The 17,358-nt window shown below is 42.3% G+C and overlaps 1 protein-coding gene across 2 annotated transcripts in view; it reads right to left on the bottom strand.

Moving 5' to 3' along the window:
* LHFPL6 (LHFPL tetraspan subfamily member 6) overlaps nt 1–17,358 on the bottom strand; it is a 135,691-nt gene that overhangs the window by 11,572 nt on the left and 106,761 nt on the right. For both annotated transcript variants that reach the window (XM_083854725.1, XM_083854724.1), the window contains exon 3: nt 2,252–2,350. In XM_083854725.1, the coding sequence (XP_083710851.1) occupies nt 2,252–2,350 (99 nt within the window). The remainder of the gene's footprint in view (nt 1–2,251; nt 2,351–17,358) is intronic.

Genomic DNA, 17,358 nt, shown 5'->3' with positions numbered 1-17,358 from the left:
AAACATCATTTTTGGACTGTAGGCTATAATGAGTATGCCAGTCTCTAATGATTCAGAAGAGACCTAGAGGGTTGGGGTTATCACCAACCAAGAGGTATTTATGAAAGATGAGCAATGGGGTTATTAAATGGCCCTTGGACAGTACCTCTTCTTTACAGATGGTTTTGATAACACATCATCAAACAGAAACTGACATTAAGTAAAAAAAATATCATAGCCAAGCATTTAAGTTTCCTGCCAATCTACGTGGAAAGATGTTTAGTGGCAGGACTGCTTAGTAGAAATCACTGCAGCAAATTTCAGCTCTCATTATGATCTGTTAATAATGTGTTGACATACAATTGCAGCAGATCAGTGAGACCAGCACTGCTGTCAAGTCTAGGCATGTGTCACACATGGGCTGTGTGTTCCAGCTCCAGAAAACACAGTCAGAGCCTTCACAGTTAATGCAGGACTTCTCATGATCCTTATGCGTACCTGGAAGGAAAGTTGCCAGACGACATTTTTCACATTGGTTTCTTCACTCATTTTTAAGGCAGAGTGACTCAATTTATGCAAATATCTGACTCATGAGTCAAGATTGAGACAGTGAAGGTGGTCTTGGAGACTCTGCTCTGACTGTGGACATGACAGTGTTTAAAGGTAATAGCTTGTAACTGCTCAAGTGCTTCAAAGAGCTCACAGTGCCACAACACCCTTCTGTGACTTTTGCCTGGTCTTCCTACTACATCCTTTGACACACCTTTCCATGCAGCTGGGAATCTAAGTTCTGGAACATTTTTTTCTGCTAGTTAACTATACATCCATGTTATTGTTCTCTCTCCTCTGTGTTTAATTTTTTTTATTATTAGGTGAATAAAAAATTTGAAGGAACCTTTTGTACTTTGCTGAAGAGCAAATTTAATATCAACAGTGCAGAAGGATATTAGAGTTCAGAATAACAAGGTAAAGCTTCTAGAGCACATTTCACATCCCCTGAGCAACACCATAGGTGTTTGCTGATAAGACATTGTGGCACTGTAGGGATGGGTGCTGATATTGGTTATGAGAATTTCTGGTCCCATATCAGATCAAATGCACTCAAAACACCACAGGAATTCTGTAGGGGAGAGTGCCTGGAGCATCTCTCCCAAAGCATTATTTTTTTATCTTTCAACCTCAATTGTTTTGCACACCTTGACAAGAAACACGTCTGAGATGGAAACAAATCTCCTTACTCCTGAAATCTGACAGAAATGTCAGTGGAAAATCAAGAGATGATGCAGCAGGTTTATCTTTAACCCTAGGAGACCATTTTGTCTACTATTCCTTGTACTGGGATTCCTGTCAGGCCCTGCACAAGTCCTGCACGCACACCTATGGAAAGAATTTCTATGATTAACTGAGGTTTAGCTTGCAAGGGCTGGAAATGGGGAGCTCTGTATGCTTAGGAGCAGAAGCTCTCAAGTCTCTGGGGGGTCAAGGTGCTCAGTCCCTCCTGCTCCTTCAGGAGGATTGCAGATCTCCCTCTCTCTCAAGTGACACAGGATCAGAGAGTACTTATAGAGAAGGGTGTCAGCAGTTGCATTGATTCTTCCAGCTGAACAAGGATTTTAACATGCATTCAAACATCAGATCCTGATCATCCACATTGCTTAATCCTTAGGTTGCTGCTGTTTCCTTGTTTTCTAGAGTCCCTCCGGGGAAAAGCACAGGTGTGACCCTGGTTTGGCCGCATCCCTGGCTCTCATTCCAGTCACATTGCAGTCAGCACCAGTAAGACAAGTAGCTTGTTTGGGAGAAGGCAAACATAGAGTGGAAGTGTTATTTGCCAGCTTCCCAAGTATGTGAGTAACATACAAATACACTCTAGGCTTGTGTTAGAAGGCCATAAACATCCCAGAATTATAAGACAGCCAACTGCACTCATGGAGAACTACCCTGACCTGTGCTGTGATGGGATGCCTCTGTCGAGACCTCCAGCAGTGTTAGCTCCCATATTGCAAGACTATGAAATCAGATTTATTTCTTAAAATATGCATCCATTAATACATATATACATACATCTTCTTTTATAATGTTCTTCTGGAAAATATTTCCAGAGATCCATCTGAAATCCCCTGCCTTGGCACCATTCCAGAATTATACAGTATGATTAGCCTACCACATACACGTAGATTGTTTCCCCAAACCTGTGCTTATATCCTAGTTGCTTTTATGGCCAACACATTGAAGAGTCTAATGTGGCTGAGATCCTTTGGTGATGACTCACCCAGTTCAAACTGGTTGGAAAGGTTACCACAGGTTTGTCTGACTTCTTCACTGTCCCAGCCAAGAGGATAGAGGGCACAACCAGAGCCGATCAACAAACCTATGGAGAGAAAAGGAAATAAAAGTTTGTACAAGCTATTGCCATTATCTTTAACACAGGCTGCCACTTGGGAATCAAAGTGTCAAACTGTAATTTGGGAATCCCAGAGAAAAATAAGCCTCTTCTCCTCCTAAAAACAGATGAAAACCATTTGGACTGCTGCCTTCTGCTGCAGTTTTAGAACTGGTCTGTGGGCTGGAGCCAGTCTCAGTGGTTCAGCATCAGAAACCATGCTCAGCTTCTGAAACTTTTATCTGAGAGCTTTTAGCCTCCTCTTCTACTCTCCAGAATGGCTAAATATGCAGTTTGGAATACATAACCTGTGGTTAAATAGAAGCATGTTAATGAAAGCATTTACAAGCTGATTGCTTCTGATTAATTAAAACAACCATCAACCAGGTCCATCAAGGTTCCACCAGGAAAACTGACAGTTGTGTTAATCTGTTGCCATTTTGCTTTGGTTTCCACTCTTTCAAAAGCAAGGAAATAATGGTTTCATACCACTTGATCAATGCATACCATGGGTACACACTCCACAAAGTTTTCTTAATTCATTCAGCTGAAACAACTGAGGTCTTATTTACTATTATCATACTTGGTTCAACATTCACAAGATGCTTTGCTTTCTCTAGCCCTCGTGCTGCCCCAAACAGACATGTTTTGGCAAATTCTGTCCCTTCACAATACATCACAGGGAATGCACCCATAGCATCACAGCAATGCACCCATATACCATGACTTTTTTGCAGAAGTGGCATTTTTATCATATTGCATTCTCAGCTGTCACTGCAGCAGCTGCCAAAAGGCCGATGTAGCTGGCAAAGCATTTTACACAGACAGCCTAGAGAAAACATTTCAATGTATGTTACAACATTTAAGTGTTGCTTCCTTTGTGTCAGATCTTATTTATGAGATTGGAAACAAATCACTGTGGAGATAATGGGCTAGGAGCACCTGACACTTCACAGGCTGTAAAGCCAAGCAAGCGTCCCAAGGTTTGCAGGGGTGCCTTTTACCTGCTAGGCAGAGCATGAGCTTTCAAGCTCCACAGCTGCCACTTGCTGCCTTTGGGCATTCCTCTCGACCTCACAGAATCTTGCTCCTCCTCTCCTGACAATACGGAGCAGTGTTCCCTGGCAAAACAGTTCTGCTGCCATGCTCCCAGTGCAGAAAAGCCCTGGGTGTTGTGACAGAGTCACTGTGGAGATCACACCAGTCTAATAGGAGTCCTGAGAGGGATTATGGCTCAGGGCCTGGAGCTTGCCACACCTTTCTACAGTCTCCATTCTCAAGGTATCTAAGCTTCGCATATTGCTGATGTTCCTGTAAGATATTGAAATCTTGTTATGTCCTTGATTTGCTCAAAGACACACCTGAACAAGGCACTGAAATCCAGAAGTGCTATCTCACTTTCTTCAAAAGATGTATAATGCTCTTAGCATCTTGGCTGTTAGCAAAGTAGCTCAGCAGCTTCTCTGCTGCTCCCCCAAGCACACCTGCCCCTGTTTAAGCCCAGTATTAGCTCCCTGGACCTTCCTCCACTAAGTTCAAGTTTCTTCTTGCTGCTCAAACCTACTTCTTCCTTCCCCTGTTGAGCAGTTATGCCTGCCTCTGTCTCCACATCTACATCACATAATGAAAAAGAAATCCCCAAGGCAGCCCTCTCTCAGATGAAGCATTTGCCCAACAGCTGTGACAGGAGAAAAGCAATTAAGGACATGTGAATGTCCTAGGTATTTCCAGAACTTTGCCTGATCTGGGTATGGCTGCTTCTAATGTCCTCACTAATATCTCTCACAGTATTGTTTAATTTTTTTTCCCCTAGGGCCATAGACCTAAGGGCAGCTGGTAGAATCCATGTAAATGAGAATCAATTCTAATTAAATTCTCAAAAGGGATGTTTCTCAGACAAGAGAATTTAGGCCAAAACTGGGTCTACATTTGTTAAAGACAGCCAAAGACTCTCAAAAAAGACTCTGCTGATTCTCTCTTGAGCTGTTACAACAATAAAGGTGTTTTGAAGCACTGACAGCATGGGTGGTGTGATAAAAACGGGCAGGACCCTACAGGGCAAGGAGGAACATCACCACTGATGATGAGAGTGGCTGAGGAAGAGAGGAAGAGCACCTAGATGCCACAGTCAGCTTCAGAGACCAGCTGACTGTGGCAGCCCCAGTCAGTCCTGCTGTGGTTCTGACCCCTTTCCACACTGCTCATGGTGCCCACAGTGTGCCCAGTGCCAGCCCAGGCAGCCACAGCTCAGGAGCTGCTCTGGCCCAACGTGAACCACCCTGGCTGGGCTGTTTGCAGTCAGCTTGTGTACTTGACTAGACTGTCTGATACCTCACAAATGGTCCAAGGGCTCTGTTTGGAGGGGCAGGGAGATGTATGCAGGGGTAGGAGGGAAGGCAGGCTTGTACGCGCCTGCCTTGGACCAGATTAAACGGCGCCATCCCTTCCTCACAAGTAAGTCCTGGGAAAGCCTTCTACCCAGTTCTTCCAGGACAGCACAACAGCAGCACTGCAGGCAAGTGAAAGGACTATTAGCATAACAATGTTGCTGCTCCTCCAAACCCAGAACAAGCTCTTACTCAGCCCTTGCCAATTACTCTCCTCAGGTGGCAAGAGTGTCTAGTGCCCATTGCATTCACAGACTGTTTGTTTTCAGCTCTCTTTAGGTTTTGTTGCAGCAACAGGTTGTTGTTTGGGTTTTTTCCCACGAGTATTGCTCACAGCACTTTCCACTGCCACTCTCCAAACACAGCTCCTCTATCTCCAAACATGAGTACCTGTTCACTCTTTCTGCCACTGATGCCACAGTGGATCAGTGATTACAAACCTTGGCAATTTATCTCCTTCCCTATTCAGACTCCTTCAGGCTCCCGTCACACCTCTTTTCCCATTTCTGTACACCCATGTCTGTATGTTCAAAGGTCGGCTTCAGTCAAAGGAAATTCTGGGGTTCAGTCAAAAATTCCTTAGCAATGCAATATACTGCAATGTTGAATTGCTCCAAAGGAGCTCACTCATGGGTGCTTGCCCTTAAAGCCATTCCAACACTGTCTAACAACTAGCCCACAGCACCCACTGCTGAGCCTCACCAGTAGCTGTGCCTCCTATTAAGAGATAAACCAAATAAGGGAAAACTATGTCAGAAAGCCTCCTCATCCCAGTGACAGCTGGCTCTCCAGTTGAGTAGGGGCTTTATCAGTGTTGAGCTTCACTTATGGAGTACCAGTCACTGGGCACTGAAGCTTCTTTTCCTCTCACAGCCTGTGCTGACTGGGATGATGAAATCAAATGGGAAACTGCTGCCTGTTGCTGGTGCTGCCACATTACCCCAAAGCACGAGTGGCAGCATGATTATGTGCAAAGGACAAGGTATAAAGCCATGGACAGGCTCACACAGTTCTTTGAGTGAGCACAACACCTTCAGAGACCAACAGTTTCAGGAGCATTTGTGTTACCATCTGGCAGAAAGGTTTATATAAATATTTGTTTTGTCACAGGTACCCACTGGCCACAAGAATTACAGCTGTTGCTCTGGCATGTCCTTTGATACCGCTGGTTTTCAGCCTGTTTTGACTGACCTTCAGACAATTCCCTTTTGTGGTGCATATGCACCTGCTGTGAATCTGTGTCTTGACAAAGCACTTGTGTCCTCCAGTACTTCTTGCAGGCAAGGTTCAGGCCAGGCTCAGGGATTTGCCTTCAACATAAGACTTCCACAAAGATTTAGAGCCTGATAGTCAGCAAGAAAAAGTTTCACAAGCTCTGCTTTATGCCCTGAGGTATATTTACATGTATGAGTATGCGTGTGTCATGTCACATTGCTTTCAGCAGGATTCTCCATGACTTAACAGGACTGATGCTGCCTTGGTCTGCATGGGCATTGAAGTTGAGAACTTTGAGGCACATTCCACACTTTCAGCTCCCTTTTTTTTTATGCACCGAAAGTGTGGAATGTGCTTCAAAGCCCATGGTTTTAATAGGACTTAGACAAAAGCCTCTCAAGTCCCTTCTTTCCCTTTTAATCAATCCATCCCTGTTTGCAAGCAACTGTGTGGATCAGATCCTGAAAAAGTAAAATGGCTGCATACTATTACCACTAATAATTCATACATGCTCACAGCCAATTTATTTAATCACAGAGGATGTAGATCTTGCTGAACAGCTGCAACCTCCAGTGAAAGATCCAAGTTGAATCCAAGGGCTGCAAACCCAGTGGAAATCATCAAGCTAATTTTGCAGCTTCAGTAAAGAGCAGTTACTAGTTTAGCTCAAGAGTCATATTCTGGCCTGCTCTACAGTTATTGCATTCAGCCAGCTATGCTACCCAGGACACCACACCCATTTTAACAGCTGTTTAAAATGCTTAGGATGTCTATAACATATTTTTAAAAAGGAAGAAAACCAAACCCAACAATGTGCTGTAATTACTGTCCTCTGCCATCTTCCGTTATCTCCTACAGTTGTGAAAAGAAATTGAAAGGGGAAGGAAATCTGCAGATCCTTAACTGGCACCTTCACAAAAGGGGCTGCAGCCTCGAGGTGTGAGGGACCCAGTCAGTGGGATGGGGCGAGTCAGCAAGTGGAGGTGCTGGTGGCACTTGGCAGTTGTTTCAGATGACATAGCATGTACCAGTAGAGGTGTTGGCAATGTCACAGACCAGCTTTTCTGGAGAGGTTCCCTATTTGGGAATGAAACACACTCCTTGCCCTGGTCTGTGAAACACTGCTGTTGTGAATGCTGCATCTGGCTCAGTGTGCTAGCAAGGCATGGGGAGAGACATGCAGGGCTGACTGAGCACAACCAGCCTTGGCAATCCAAAGCTGGAATTAAGACCTTGGCTTCAGTATTTAAGAGGGTTCCAGACAGCCCCTAGGCTCTTTGCATGGCCCATGCAGAATGATGGATCCCTTCAAAAAGTGATCTAAAACCAGCCTAGGTGGCTAAGTGAGGAGCTGCCCAGACCAAGGGATTGTAAAACTGCAAACCAGGAGTTGAGACAGTGGATGCCTTTATATTAAACCATCCAGAGTAATCCCTGTCTCTCCCAAACTGCCTTCCCTGTCACTCTTGCTGTGAGTATAATGCATGATTGTGTGTTAGTAACACTTAGCACTTGAAAGATGATCTTGTCTGTCTGGAGTGGTGCTTGTGATTGAAAATAATTACATATAACAGGTTCTGCATATGGTGGATGCGGCAGGGAAGGGACAGTAATTACATTAGTGGCTTGGCACAGATCTAGGTCTCATCTTTGAAGTGATAAAGAAATGATTTGTGGCATGCAGCAAACAGCTTACTCCAGGAGGTAAAATATTAACCACTACTAATATCTCCAAGAATAGCCTGGATATGAGCAAGTCTTGAACAATAAATACAGAAGGATTAACAAACCGAGAGACATTAACCCGATTTTGCCGTGGGAAAAATGACTGCACTCATAAACACCAAGATCTACTGGCAAAAGCCAGTGCACAACAAAGGAAACTTGCAAATCCCTGTGGTGGGCTGTCCTCAGATTGCTGTGGATTCAATGGAAGCCTGCACTCAAGGACCTGATGTGCCTTAAACAATTCATGCAGACATCACATCATAAATTAATTACAACTGTCCTGACTACTCATAGCTGAAAGTCCTGTTTTACAGCTCTTCCTCTCACTTGTTGAGGGCACAGCATTCCCTGATTGCTAAATGGCTCATTCTTGATTATTTTGTCAGTCCATTTGATGATTGCTTCCCCCAAAAGCCTATTAAATAAAGCCAAACCTTCCACAGTCTCCTTCCTTCTCCCTTGACTAGGGTGAATCTAAGCACATGATTCAGCTAAGTCTGACAATGAAAGCCATCGGTTTGATGAATAAAGAGAGGTGGTGATGGCAGTGAATGAGGCACTTAGCTTTGGACTCAGCCTCAGAGTCTTGCTGCTATAAAATGCATTTTAAAATGGTAACTAAACCCATGGTGGCTTTCCTTGATTATGGGCTTGTTAAGAGCTTTTTACATGCATTCATTTTTTGTATATCCTCAGCTCCAGACAGTTATATCCTATGAATGCAGTGAAAGGGACTGCTGGGCACTATAAAGACCTCCTTGCCCAGCAGTTAGAGGAGTCTGCACTGCTGTAACAGGGACCCTGGGAAGCCTCTGAAGAGGGAAGGAGCCCTTCATTGGGCCTTGTCGTTGTAAAAAGCCAATTTGTATTTTCACTTAGAAAAATAAAAGGAATGGGCCAGACTTGATACACGTACTGCAGAAAGAAAATAAAACCAAAACTGAAGGTTTCTTTTTGTACAATTACTTTTTAGTGAGAAATAGCTATTTCAAATTACCTTCCTCCCTTCTCTTCCTCATTATCCCCTTTTCCCCCTTTTATTTTCAGTCCTGACCAAAAAGAAAACTTGCTAGTTTTTGTTGTTTGATTGTTTTGTAAGGAATTTCTAATGTATACTGTTCATCTGACAGATATTCAGGCCATATGGAGAAGCTGACAGACAATAATTTGGAAGTCATTGCTTTCAAGACCATTTTAATGATGATTTTTCCTTTCACATTTTTTCTCTATTAGCCAGCCTGAATGTTCAAGGATGATAGAAAGTTTTCACATTCCCATCTGTCACTTGAAGGTACAGTAATCTCGACAAGCAAAACAAAACTACTTTTTAGATGCAGCACAGACTTTGACTCTCTGTTTCTTGTGCTTTAAAAACTCACCTCACTGCAATGATTTTAAAGCATTTACCTCCTACGAAAGTGACTCTGGAGTGTGAAAGTAAAATGGAGCTGGCACCTGAAGTTGTCTGCTACTTTCAAACATACCTTAACCAACAATGTGGTTAAAAAAGAATTGTTTAAAAACTGGGATGAAATACTTCAGTAGACACAGCTTCTGAAGTCCCTGTTCAAAGAGTCCTCTAGGAGCCGATACCAAGCAGAATGGAGTGATAGAAGAGGGTCAGAACAGATTAAGACAAACTCCAGAGCCTGGGCAGAACAGCAGGACCCAAGAGAAGAGAGAGGGGAGCAGGGTTGTGCTGGCTGCAGGCAGCCTGGCTCTCACGCCCATGGGAGTCGAGCCTCAATTCAGTCAGTGAGGGACCACGTCTTTATGCTGACAGTTCCCAAGACCTCACCCAGAACATCCCTTCTTTAGGGTTACACTTCTACCTGCTGTCAGCACCATTGCTTTGTTCTTTGGTTTCTCTGTTGTTCTTCTGTTAGAGAAATGTTATCACACCAATCCTTTCCACTGCTGTTAGTATCTGGCCCTCAGGAAACCCAGGTATGGAGCTGAAATGGGCTTTTATTAGGATTGAACACAAGATCAACACTTTGGGCAAAAGTTCTATCTTTAGTTAGTAGTCACTGAACATGGGACATTTGACCGATCCTTTATTGAGCCGGAGCATAATGTGCCCCATTTGAGAGAGGGCACAATCCTGTGAATTCACAAACGTGAATTAATTCAGCAAGGGATTCCCACAGTGCCCAGGCAGTGGGGACACACACAGAGAAATAATTCTATGCTGGAGCAAATTTCCTCCCATTCCTGCTACAAGGGTCATGATGTGGGGGACAGGAAGTTAGTTCACCCAAGAACTAACTTGGGTTTCACCCAAGACCAAGGTGTTTCTGCCACAGTCTTGATACAGCAGGACATTAGAGGGACTCTTAGATGGAAAGCAAAATGAAGCATAAGAACAACACAAACCAGAGGGAATACAATGCTACAACCTTCAGCTTGCAGATCTTGCCTTCAGTAACACTGCTTAATCTTGAAAAATATGAAAATAGGATTTTCAGCCAAGGGCAAAACTCCACCACCCTTTCTCTTCTGGTTCTGGGCTCCAGGTTTTAATTCTCATAATCTGACTTTACTTAGCCCCTCTTTTCCTGACTGTCAAGCCCCATAGCTTTAATAAGGCTTTCATTTTGTGTTACTTTGGGTTACTCCACACCAAGAGCATGCACTACCTGGCACCTGCTTGGCTCCCAACCTCTCCTCAAAGAGGCAGAGTGAAGAAATGCCACCTGCCTACTAGAGCTCTTGGAAAGTGGGGCCAGTGGCAGAGTAAAGCTAAAAAAAGGTATTACAAATATGTGACAGCCTCCAGCCAGCAAAATTCTGTCATAGATGAGTCACAGCCCTCACTTTCACTGTGACAGAGCATAGGGCAATTGAGGGTGCAGATGGGAGTTTTCTGACAGATGAAATATCACTTTGTTTTGTTTTTTGTTTGATCAAAGGTGGCGTGTTCATTACCACAGAGGTGCTTCAGGCTCAGAGAGGGAAACTTCCCCATCCAGAGATGCTTCCTTTCTAGGTGCTCCAGGTGACACAGAGTATATCAAACCTGTGCAGATCCCTCTGCAGTGGCAGTTGAGATCTTTGTCAGTACAATCAGGGGAGTCTAGAAGACATTTCTTCTCATCCTAAAGAATGAATACATATAGGTCTGTGACTAGGACACATCTAAGCTCACATAACTCTTAAGACAGCAAAGACATTCTCATGGACTGGCAGACATGATATAGTGGCAGCAGGGAAAGCCAATGCATCTGGATTAGCAGGTGGAGGTGGAATAGCCAATGGCATCTCAAATGGCACTAGACACTTGTAGGTTAATGATTTGAATTGTGCTCCACTAGCAGTACAACCCCAGAGTGGGATTTAGCCACTCAAATATGTCCCCTTCTGCCAGTTTAATTACTGTTCAGTATCTTGCTCCTTTAGCTGCCTCTCCAGAGCAGTGCAAGGTTCCCCAAGTCCTCTGTCATACCTGTCAGCCCACACAAAGATTTTGCAGACCCCAGGGTATCTCTAACAGTGCAAGGCATCTAGATTTAGCCTAATGAGTTCTACCCTAGATATCTATTGATCTTAATTGAGCTTAGAAACCTACCTCAAGGGAAAATAGCTGTATTGTAAACACCTTTATAAAGTGTATGAACCTGGCCCAAAGTTACTTACACTTTTCTTTATCCCTTTTCTTCTATCCTTCTGCCCTCATTCTGTCCTTAAGATGCAAATATCTTAATTCCTGTCATCAATTCTCTTCCTTTATGGGAAATTATCTGAACTTTAAGGAAGAAGGAAAAGATTGAAGTAAAAACTGTGTTTCTCCTGAGTGTAAAACTGTATGCTTGACTTTAAAAGAAAACAATTTGTATGGAAAAAAAGTTGCTGCTTCAAAATGGTCTTGGTCTGCCTCACTTGCTACCACTCAGAACTAGCTTTGGCAATCTCTGTGTCATTTCTCCCAGAGTTTGTCGCACAATAAAATGATTGACACCAATTGTTCTGAAAGGGATGTGACATGGTCCAGTAAAAGGCAGAGTGAGTCTGCAGAGTGGAACTGAAATGCTTGAAGAGCTCCAGAAAAGACTCTGGAGTTTAACTGTCAGCTCATTTTTGTTTGGCAAGCCATGATCAATGCCTGTACATTATAAGCTTTATGGGGGAGAAAAAAAAAAAAAAAAAAAAAAAAAAAAAAAGCCTGAGCGTTATCACATGCCATCAGACTTCTTTATGTGACAACCCATCTGTGTGCTCACCCTGTCGTTTTGTGACTCAGAATCAAATGCTTGACAGTTCAAAGAGTCTAGAGCAGCATATGGCATATGGCATAATGTATTTAAATAGAAATCATTCCATTAGAAACACAAGGGTGCCTACTGTAATTAATAAAAGGTAGTTTAATAACTAACTTCCCAAAATACTCCATGTAGTCATAGTAGATAAGGCATATTCCTTTTCATTAATATGTATTTCAACAGCAAATGGAGATTGGTCAAAACCAGACAGAACTTTTCAGAAACTCCATGGTTGAAGGATTTCCCAGTACATGAACTGATCTCATGAAAGAATGTAAGGAGGGAATGAAGGAAATATATCCTGCATTAGTGAAAATGCCTAAGCAGAAAAATGGATAAATGGACATCCATCCCCGTATCTTTCCAAGACAATCTGTTCAGACTAAGGACTAAGTCTGCAGCACCCTGACTCTTGAGCACTACTCCAGTGATTCTTCTGGTTTTGAAAATATTCAGTCACAGATTAAACCAAATAATTGCTTTTCCATGACTGTAACTTCACTGATTTATTAAAAAAGCAATTGTTTGTAGACAATGAATGAAGCTACAAAAGATGTCCAGCCAATTCCTTCACTTTGGTAGCACATCCCGAAAGTCACAAGGAAACTGGAGTGGATGCAAAGCCTGTATCCAGTGGTAATATTGCATACCAGGCTTTTGCCTTTTAATTTTTTTTTCAGTTGGTTTTATTTCACATGGATTAATAAATCAACCACTGGACATCTCAGTAAAACTTCAGCTATACTCAAGTCTTTAAAGTCATACTTTCAGTACAGAGTCTGCAGACCCTCTGACCAGCCACAGAGTACTTCCCAAGGAAGTCCATACATGCTACTAGGAAATCTATACCTGTAATAAAGACTGAATGGCTTCACATTTCTATTGGAGAGTCTCTAAGACTCCTCAAATCAAATGAGTTTGGAAATCACTTCTCTAGATAGGAAATACAGTAAGATAAATAATGCTGTAAAAGTCAGTGGCAGTCATCAAGCACAGCTGAGAATCGCTTTTCACTTTATGCTTTTCTCACTGGTGCTTCACAGGTTTAAGTCCTCTACTCTGCAAAAATGTTCACACCAGCAGCACAGTTGATACACAGGCCTGCAGCCATCAACTGCACCTCTACCTGTACAGTGTGTCCACTGCTAATGCATAATGCTCAGACAGCAAAGTGCTGTAAAATACATGGGAGCTGGTGGAGAGGAGATCAGTTTCATTTACTGTTTGCTGCTGCATCTGCAGCATTTTTTAGCAGCTTTTGAAATACCCTTCACATTCACAAGGCTACTTGCAGAGCAAACAGCTAAGCACATGAATTAATCTATGCATGAACAAAGGTGCATTCAGTGCTGTTTGCCTTTGTGCTGAATTACAGTGGGAAATCAAAAGAAATGGAGTTAAATCTAAGCAATAATAGACTCCATGTGAAATCGATTGTTCGTATGGCTTCCTCAATTAAACTAAAACCAACTATTACCCCAATCTCAGCTGCTTTGTTTTCATTAACAGGGATGGTAAGATTCAACACAGCTCCAATTAGAACTGTGTGACACTCAAAATACTGTTTCATACTGTCAGATTGTCTCTTTTGTTTGGCATGATTTTCACATGCTGAAAAGCTTGCATCATGAGACATACCCAAGGAAAAAAAAATTAAAAACAAATAAAAATACAGATTTTTCTGTCCTTCCTATCCAAAGGCATTCAAACTCAGTAACAGACCCAATTTGCAGAGGGAAGAAGTACTCTATCGAGTCAATTTTCCTCAAACAGATCCCATTTTTCAGTTTGCCACAAAATGTGCTAAATATAATTTTGGATACAAGCTACAGTTTGTTACAAATATATTGCACATCTGCAGCTCAGAAAAAATTGGCACTGTCACTTATCCTCTTCAGAGAGAACCCATATGGACAACCTTATCAACATCTCAAACGTGCTTGACTCTTTCTGTTAATGAAAACCATCGTGGGAGAGGGAAGAACTGAGTAGAAGGGTGCGCTCTTCCTTTCTCATGAGCCCACCTTTGAAGTAATTTTGAAATGAGTTCAGCAAAGTTTAGTTAAAAAACTAGGGCTGGAAGGGACATGAAGAAGTTATTTAAATCATCCTTCAGCCTCAAAGTCAGGATAAGCTCTACTTGTACCTTCCAAAAGAACTGTTTGTTGAATCTTTTCTTAAGAGGCTACTCACAATGGAGATCTCACCACCTCTTAAGATATTCTGTTCTTGTGGCTCTGTGTCTGCTACAGAAGCTTTTCAGATTGTCTAACCAGAATCTTCCTGTGGCAATTTCAGTTCACCCCTTAAACCATGGACTCTTCTAAACCCCTACTGGAGCTCTGAGAAACCATTTTGTTGTCTTCCCTCTTTGCACCACCTTTCTCTATAAGAAATAAAACAGGCCTAATTTATTTTTTTTTTCCCCACAAGAACTGGCCATTTCATAAAGCTTCCTCCCCCTTTCCAGAGGATTTCTGTGGCTGCTGGCTCCACAGTCTGTCGGAATTTTGCCTTCAGAAAACAAAAAGCCATGCCAGAATACTATGACAGCAGTCGAAAAATGAATCAAACTTGTTGCTTTCAATGGAGAGAACCCAAAAGGAAAGTTAAATTAAATGAAGACCTTGAAGGTAATGGTAATACCAACAAGCAAAACCCTAAAATGAACTATGTGTGACTCTTGGAGCTCATCTTTGTCCCTTCTTCCTAAAAATCTTGTAGAAATAATGCTTTATGACTCTTCTAGAAAGTCTTCACTATAAAGGCTGTCCTTGGTAAAAACCTATCAGTGCTTTGATACCATCCCCAGCACTCAATCGTTCTGCTCCAATTTACAAGATCATTGGCTTAATGGATTAATACTTAGTGAATGAAGCATGCAATTCATAAACACAAGACATGAATTTTTATTTGGACCTTGGACTAGGGAATGCAAAGGAGTAATATTAGCATTGGCAGGACCTCCTACAAGGATTGAGAGAGAATTTAAGAAAAATATTGAAGCAGAAAATGAACAAGCTATAAGGTGAATGTGAGCTGGCTGCAGGAACCACTAACAGTGGTACTTGGACCATATATAATGTCTTCAAGCAGGAAAAGCCCCTTATTTTCAACTCTCTTCATACACTAACTATTGTTTGCGTTCTTCTTCCAGAACCATCTGATTCCTGTGACCTGTCCAGCTCCTCACTGGCCACTTGTGCTGCTGGTTCCTGCTTGAGTCCCTGCAATTTATATCTCAGATATCAAATGAGCGTCCTATGATTTCTGTGATGCAAATAAAACCACCTGCAAGCGACCCCAAGCCAAAGCTGTTTGACAGAGTTATGTATTCAGCAAACAGCCCCTGACTGAAGCTGGAGTGCAGCTTTTGGTGTGCAGGCTCAGCTGAGCTACTTACAGAGGCTGCAATCCCTCTGCTGCTCCAGGTCCCAGCAGCTGCCTACTGCTTTCCACAGTTTTCACACAATGCTGTCCACAGAACAGTGGTCTGCTAAAGCATTCCAAAATATGAGCTGCCTTTATGGCTTGGATAGGGACTGGGGCAACAATATATTTTCAGACTTTTGAAAGTAGTACACTTAATATGCAAAAGCACGAGTAATTTTCACTGCTGGAAATTGTTGAAAACCAAGTATATTTTATCATGAAAGAAACTCTGTCCTCCTTTGACTTTCCATTTAAAACTAGAATAATACCCAGCAACTGCTTTAAGGGAAGGGATATTCCCTCCCTCCTGGATCTGACAAGACCTTTTCCTTGTCTAACTTAAGTACTCCAGGGGCACCTCCACTGTAACAAAAATTGCATCCAGAAGCATTAGAAGAGCCCTATAACTAAGTCAGAAACATGGAGATTCCTTTAGTCCTGGCTTTTCTAAAACATAAATATTCATTTTAAAATGATACCATCACAGCTTCCAGGACCAGCTGTTCATCTTCTTTTTTTTTTTCCTCCTGTTTCTTTTACTGCCACAGAATCCTTGTTTTGAATTATCAGAACAATAATTAGATTCCAGGAAGGAGGAGGGGGGGGCAAGCATTCTTGTCCCCCAGAGAGGAAGAGATAAAAGTTTCATTTCTGAAAGCTGATGTGCCAATGGCGGATAATGGGGAATTGGGATTCCCGCTTAACTGCATGGGAGAGTTCAGTGAAGTTTATTAATAAAACAATTTAGATAAACTCCATTTATGCATTATTTGTACTAGTATCTTGGCAACTGCTTATTTAGCATCTTGAACACATCAGGAATTTTAAAGAGAAATACTGAAATCTTCCCTCAGACTGTAAAATCTTTGACAGAAGTAGGTCTGGGAAGTAACGAAGAGTTTTCTTTTTCTGCTTCTCCTTATTTTTCTTCCTCCAAACAAAACCAATTTTCTAATATCCTTGGCATAACTACTATAATGAAGCATAATTTATTTGATCCTTACACAGCCCCCTTAGGATTACTTCTTGCAGATAGCCAATTAGAAACTCTTACATACTTTATAGCCATCATTATGTCTGACAGAGGCACACTAATAAATAATGCAAAACCCCTTTTGTACCCAGTCTACCTTGAGAGAATACCGGGGTCTGCTATGGAGGGAAAAGCACATTGTAATGCATTCCTATTTCCAAATAGACTGAAAAACTTTCTAGCTTCAGTTTGCTTCCTTGGGGCACTTTTTTTCCCAGACTGGACTCCTGTGGCTTGATTCATTACTGGATAAAAATCAAGTTCAAATAGAAGTGGACCATGACATACGGAGTGTCACTGCCATGTCACTTCCTTGTGACATCCTGTCAGCTGCAGACAAGAAAGAAGGTCTGAAAGCAGAACAGCCAGGTTGAATACAAATGAATGAATATTTGCTTGTAAGCTTTTCACAGTAATGAAGCAGAAAGGGCCAAGGCTCAAGGAGCACATTTCACCCTGTCTGTACTGCCTTTCTGGTGCAACTTCCAGACACTGCTAGTGCTCAGGTCAAGGCTCTGGAGGAGAGCAAAACAGCTCTGACCATCCTTCAACTGTTAGGATTTAAAGAGCAGTGTGAGTAAGTCAGCAGAGACATGGGGTTGAATATACATAGATAAGGTCCTGGTAAACTACTTTATTTTTGCCTTTAATTGACATGGTACTACTTTTTAAAGGCAAAAGCTGCAGCTATAATCACTGAGAAATGTTACCAAGATCACTACAGAGACCTGGAGGGTCCCAAAGGTTACAGCCAACTTCTGAGCCACCAGGGACTTCCGTGCAACTCCTGTGTTATTCATATTGCCTCTTGAAGGCTTCTTTTCCCTACATTAGAAAGACAGGATAATAGTTCCAAAAGGCACAGGGATTTCTTTCCTCTATGTGGTGTTTTGAGACCTTGGAAGAAGGTGTTAATACAAGACTTAAAAATCAAAACAGCAA

This window comes from Zosterops lateralis, assembly GCF_965231275.1.
Source record: "Zosterops lateralis genome assembly, chromosome: 2".
In the NCBI taxonomy this organism is placed as follows: Eukaryota; Metazoa; Chordata; class Aves; order Passeriformes; family Zosteropidae; genus Zosterops; species Zosterops lateralis.
The sequence above is the reverse complement of the archived record's forward strand: the minus strand, read 5'-3'. Positions and strand labels throughout refer to the sequence as shown.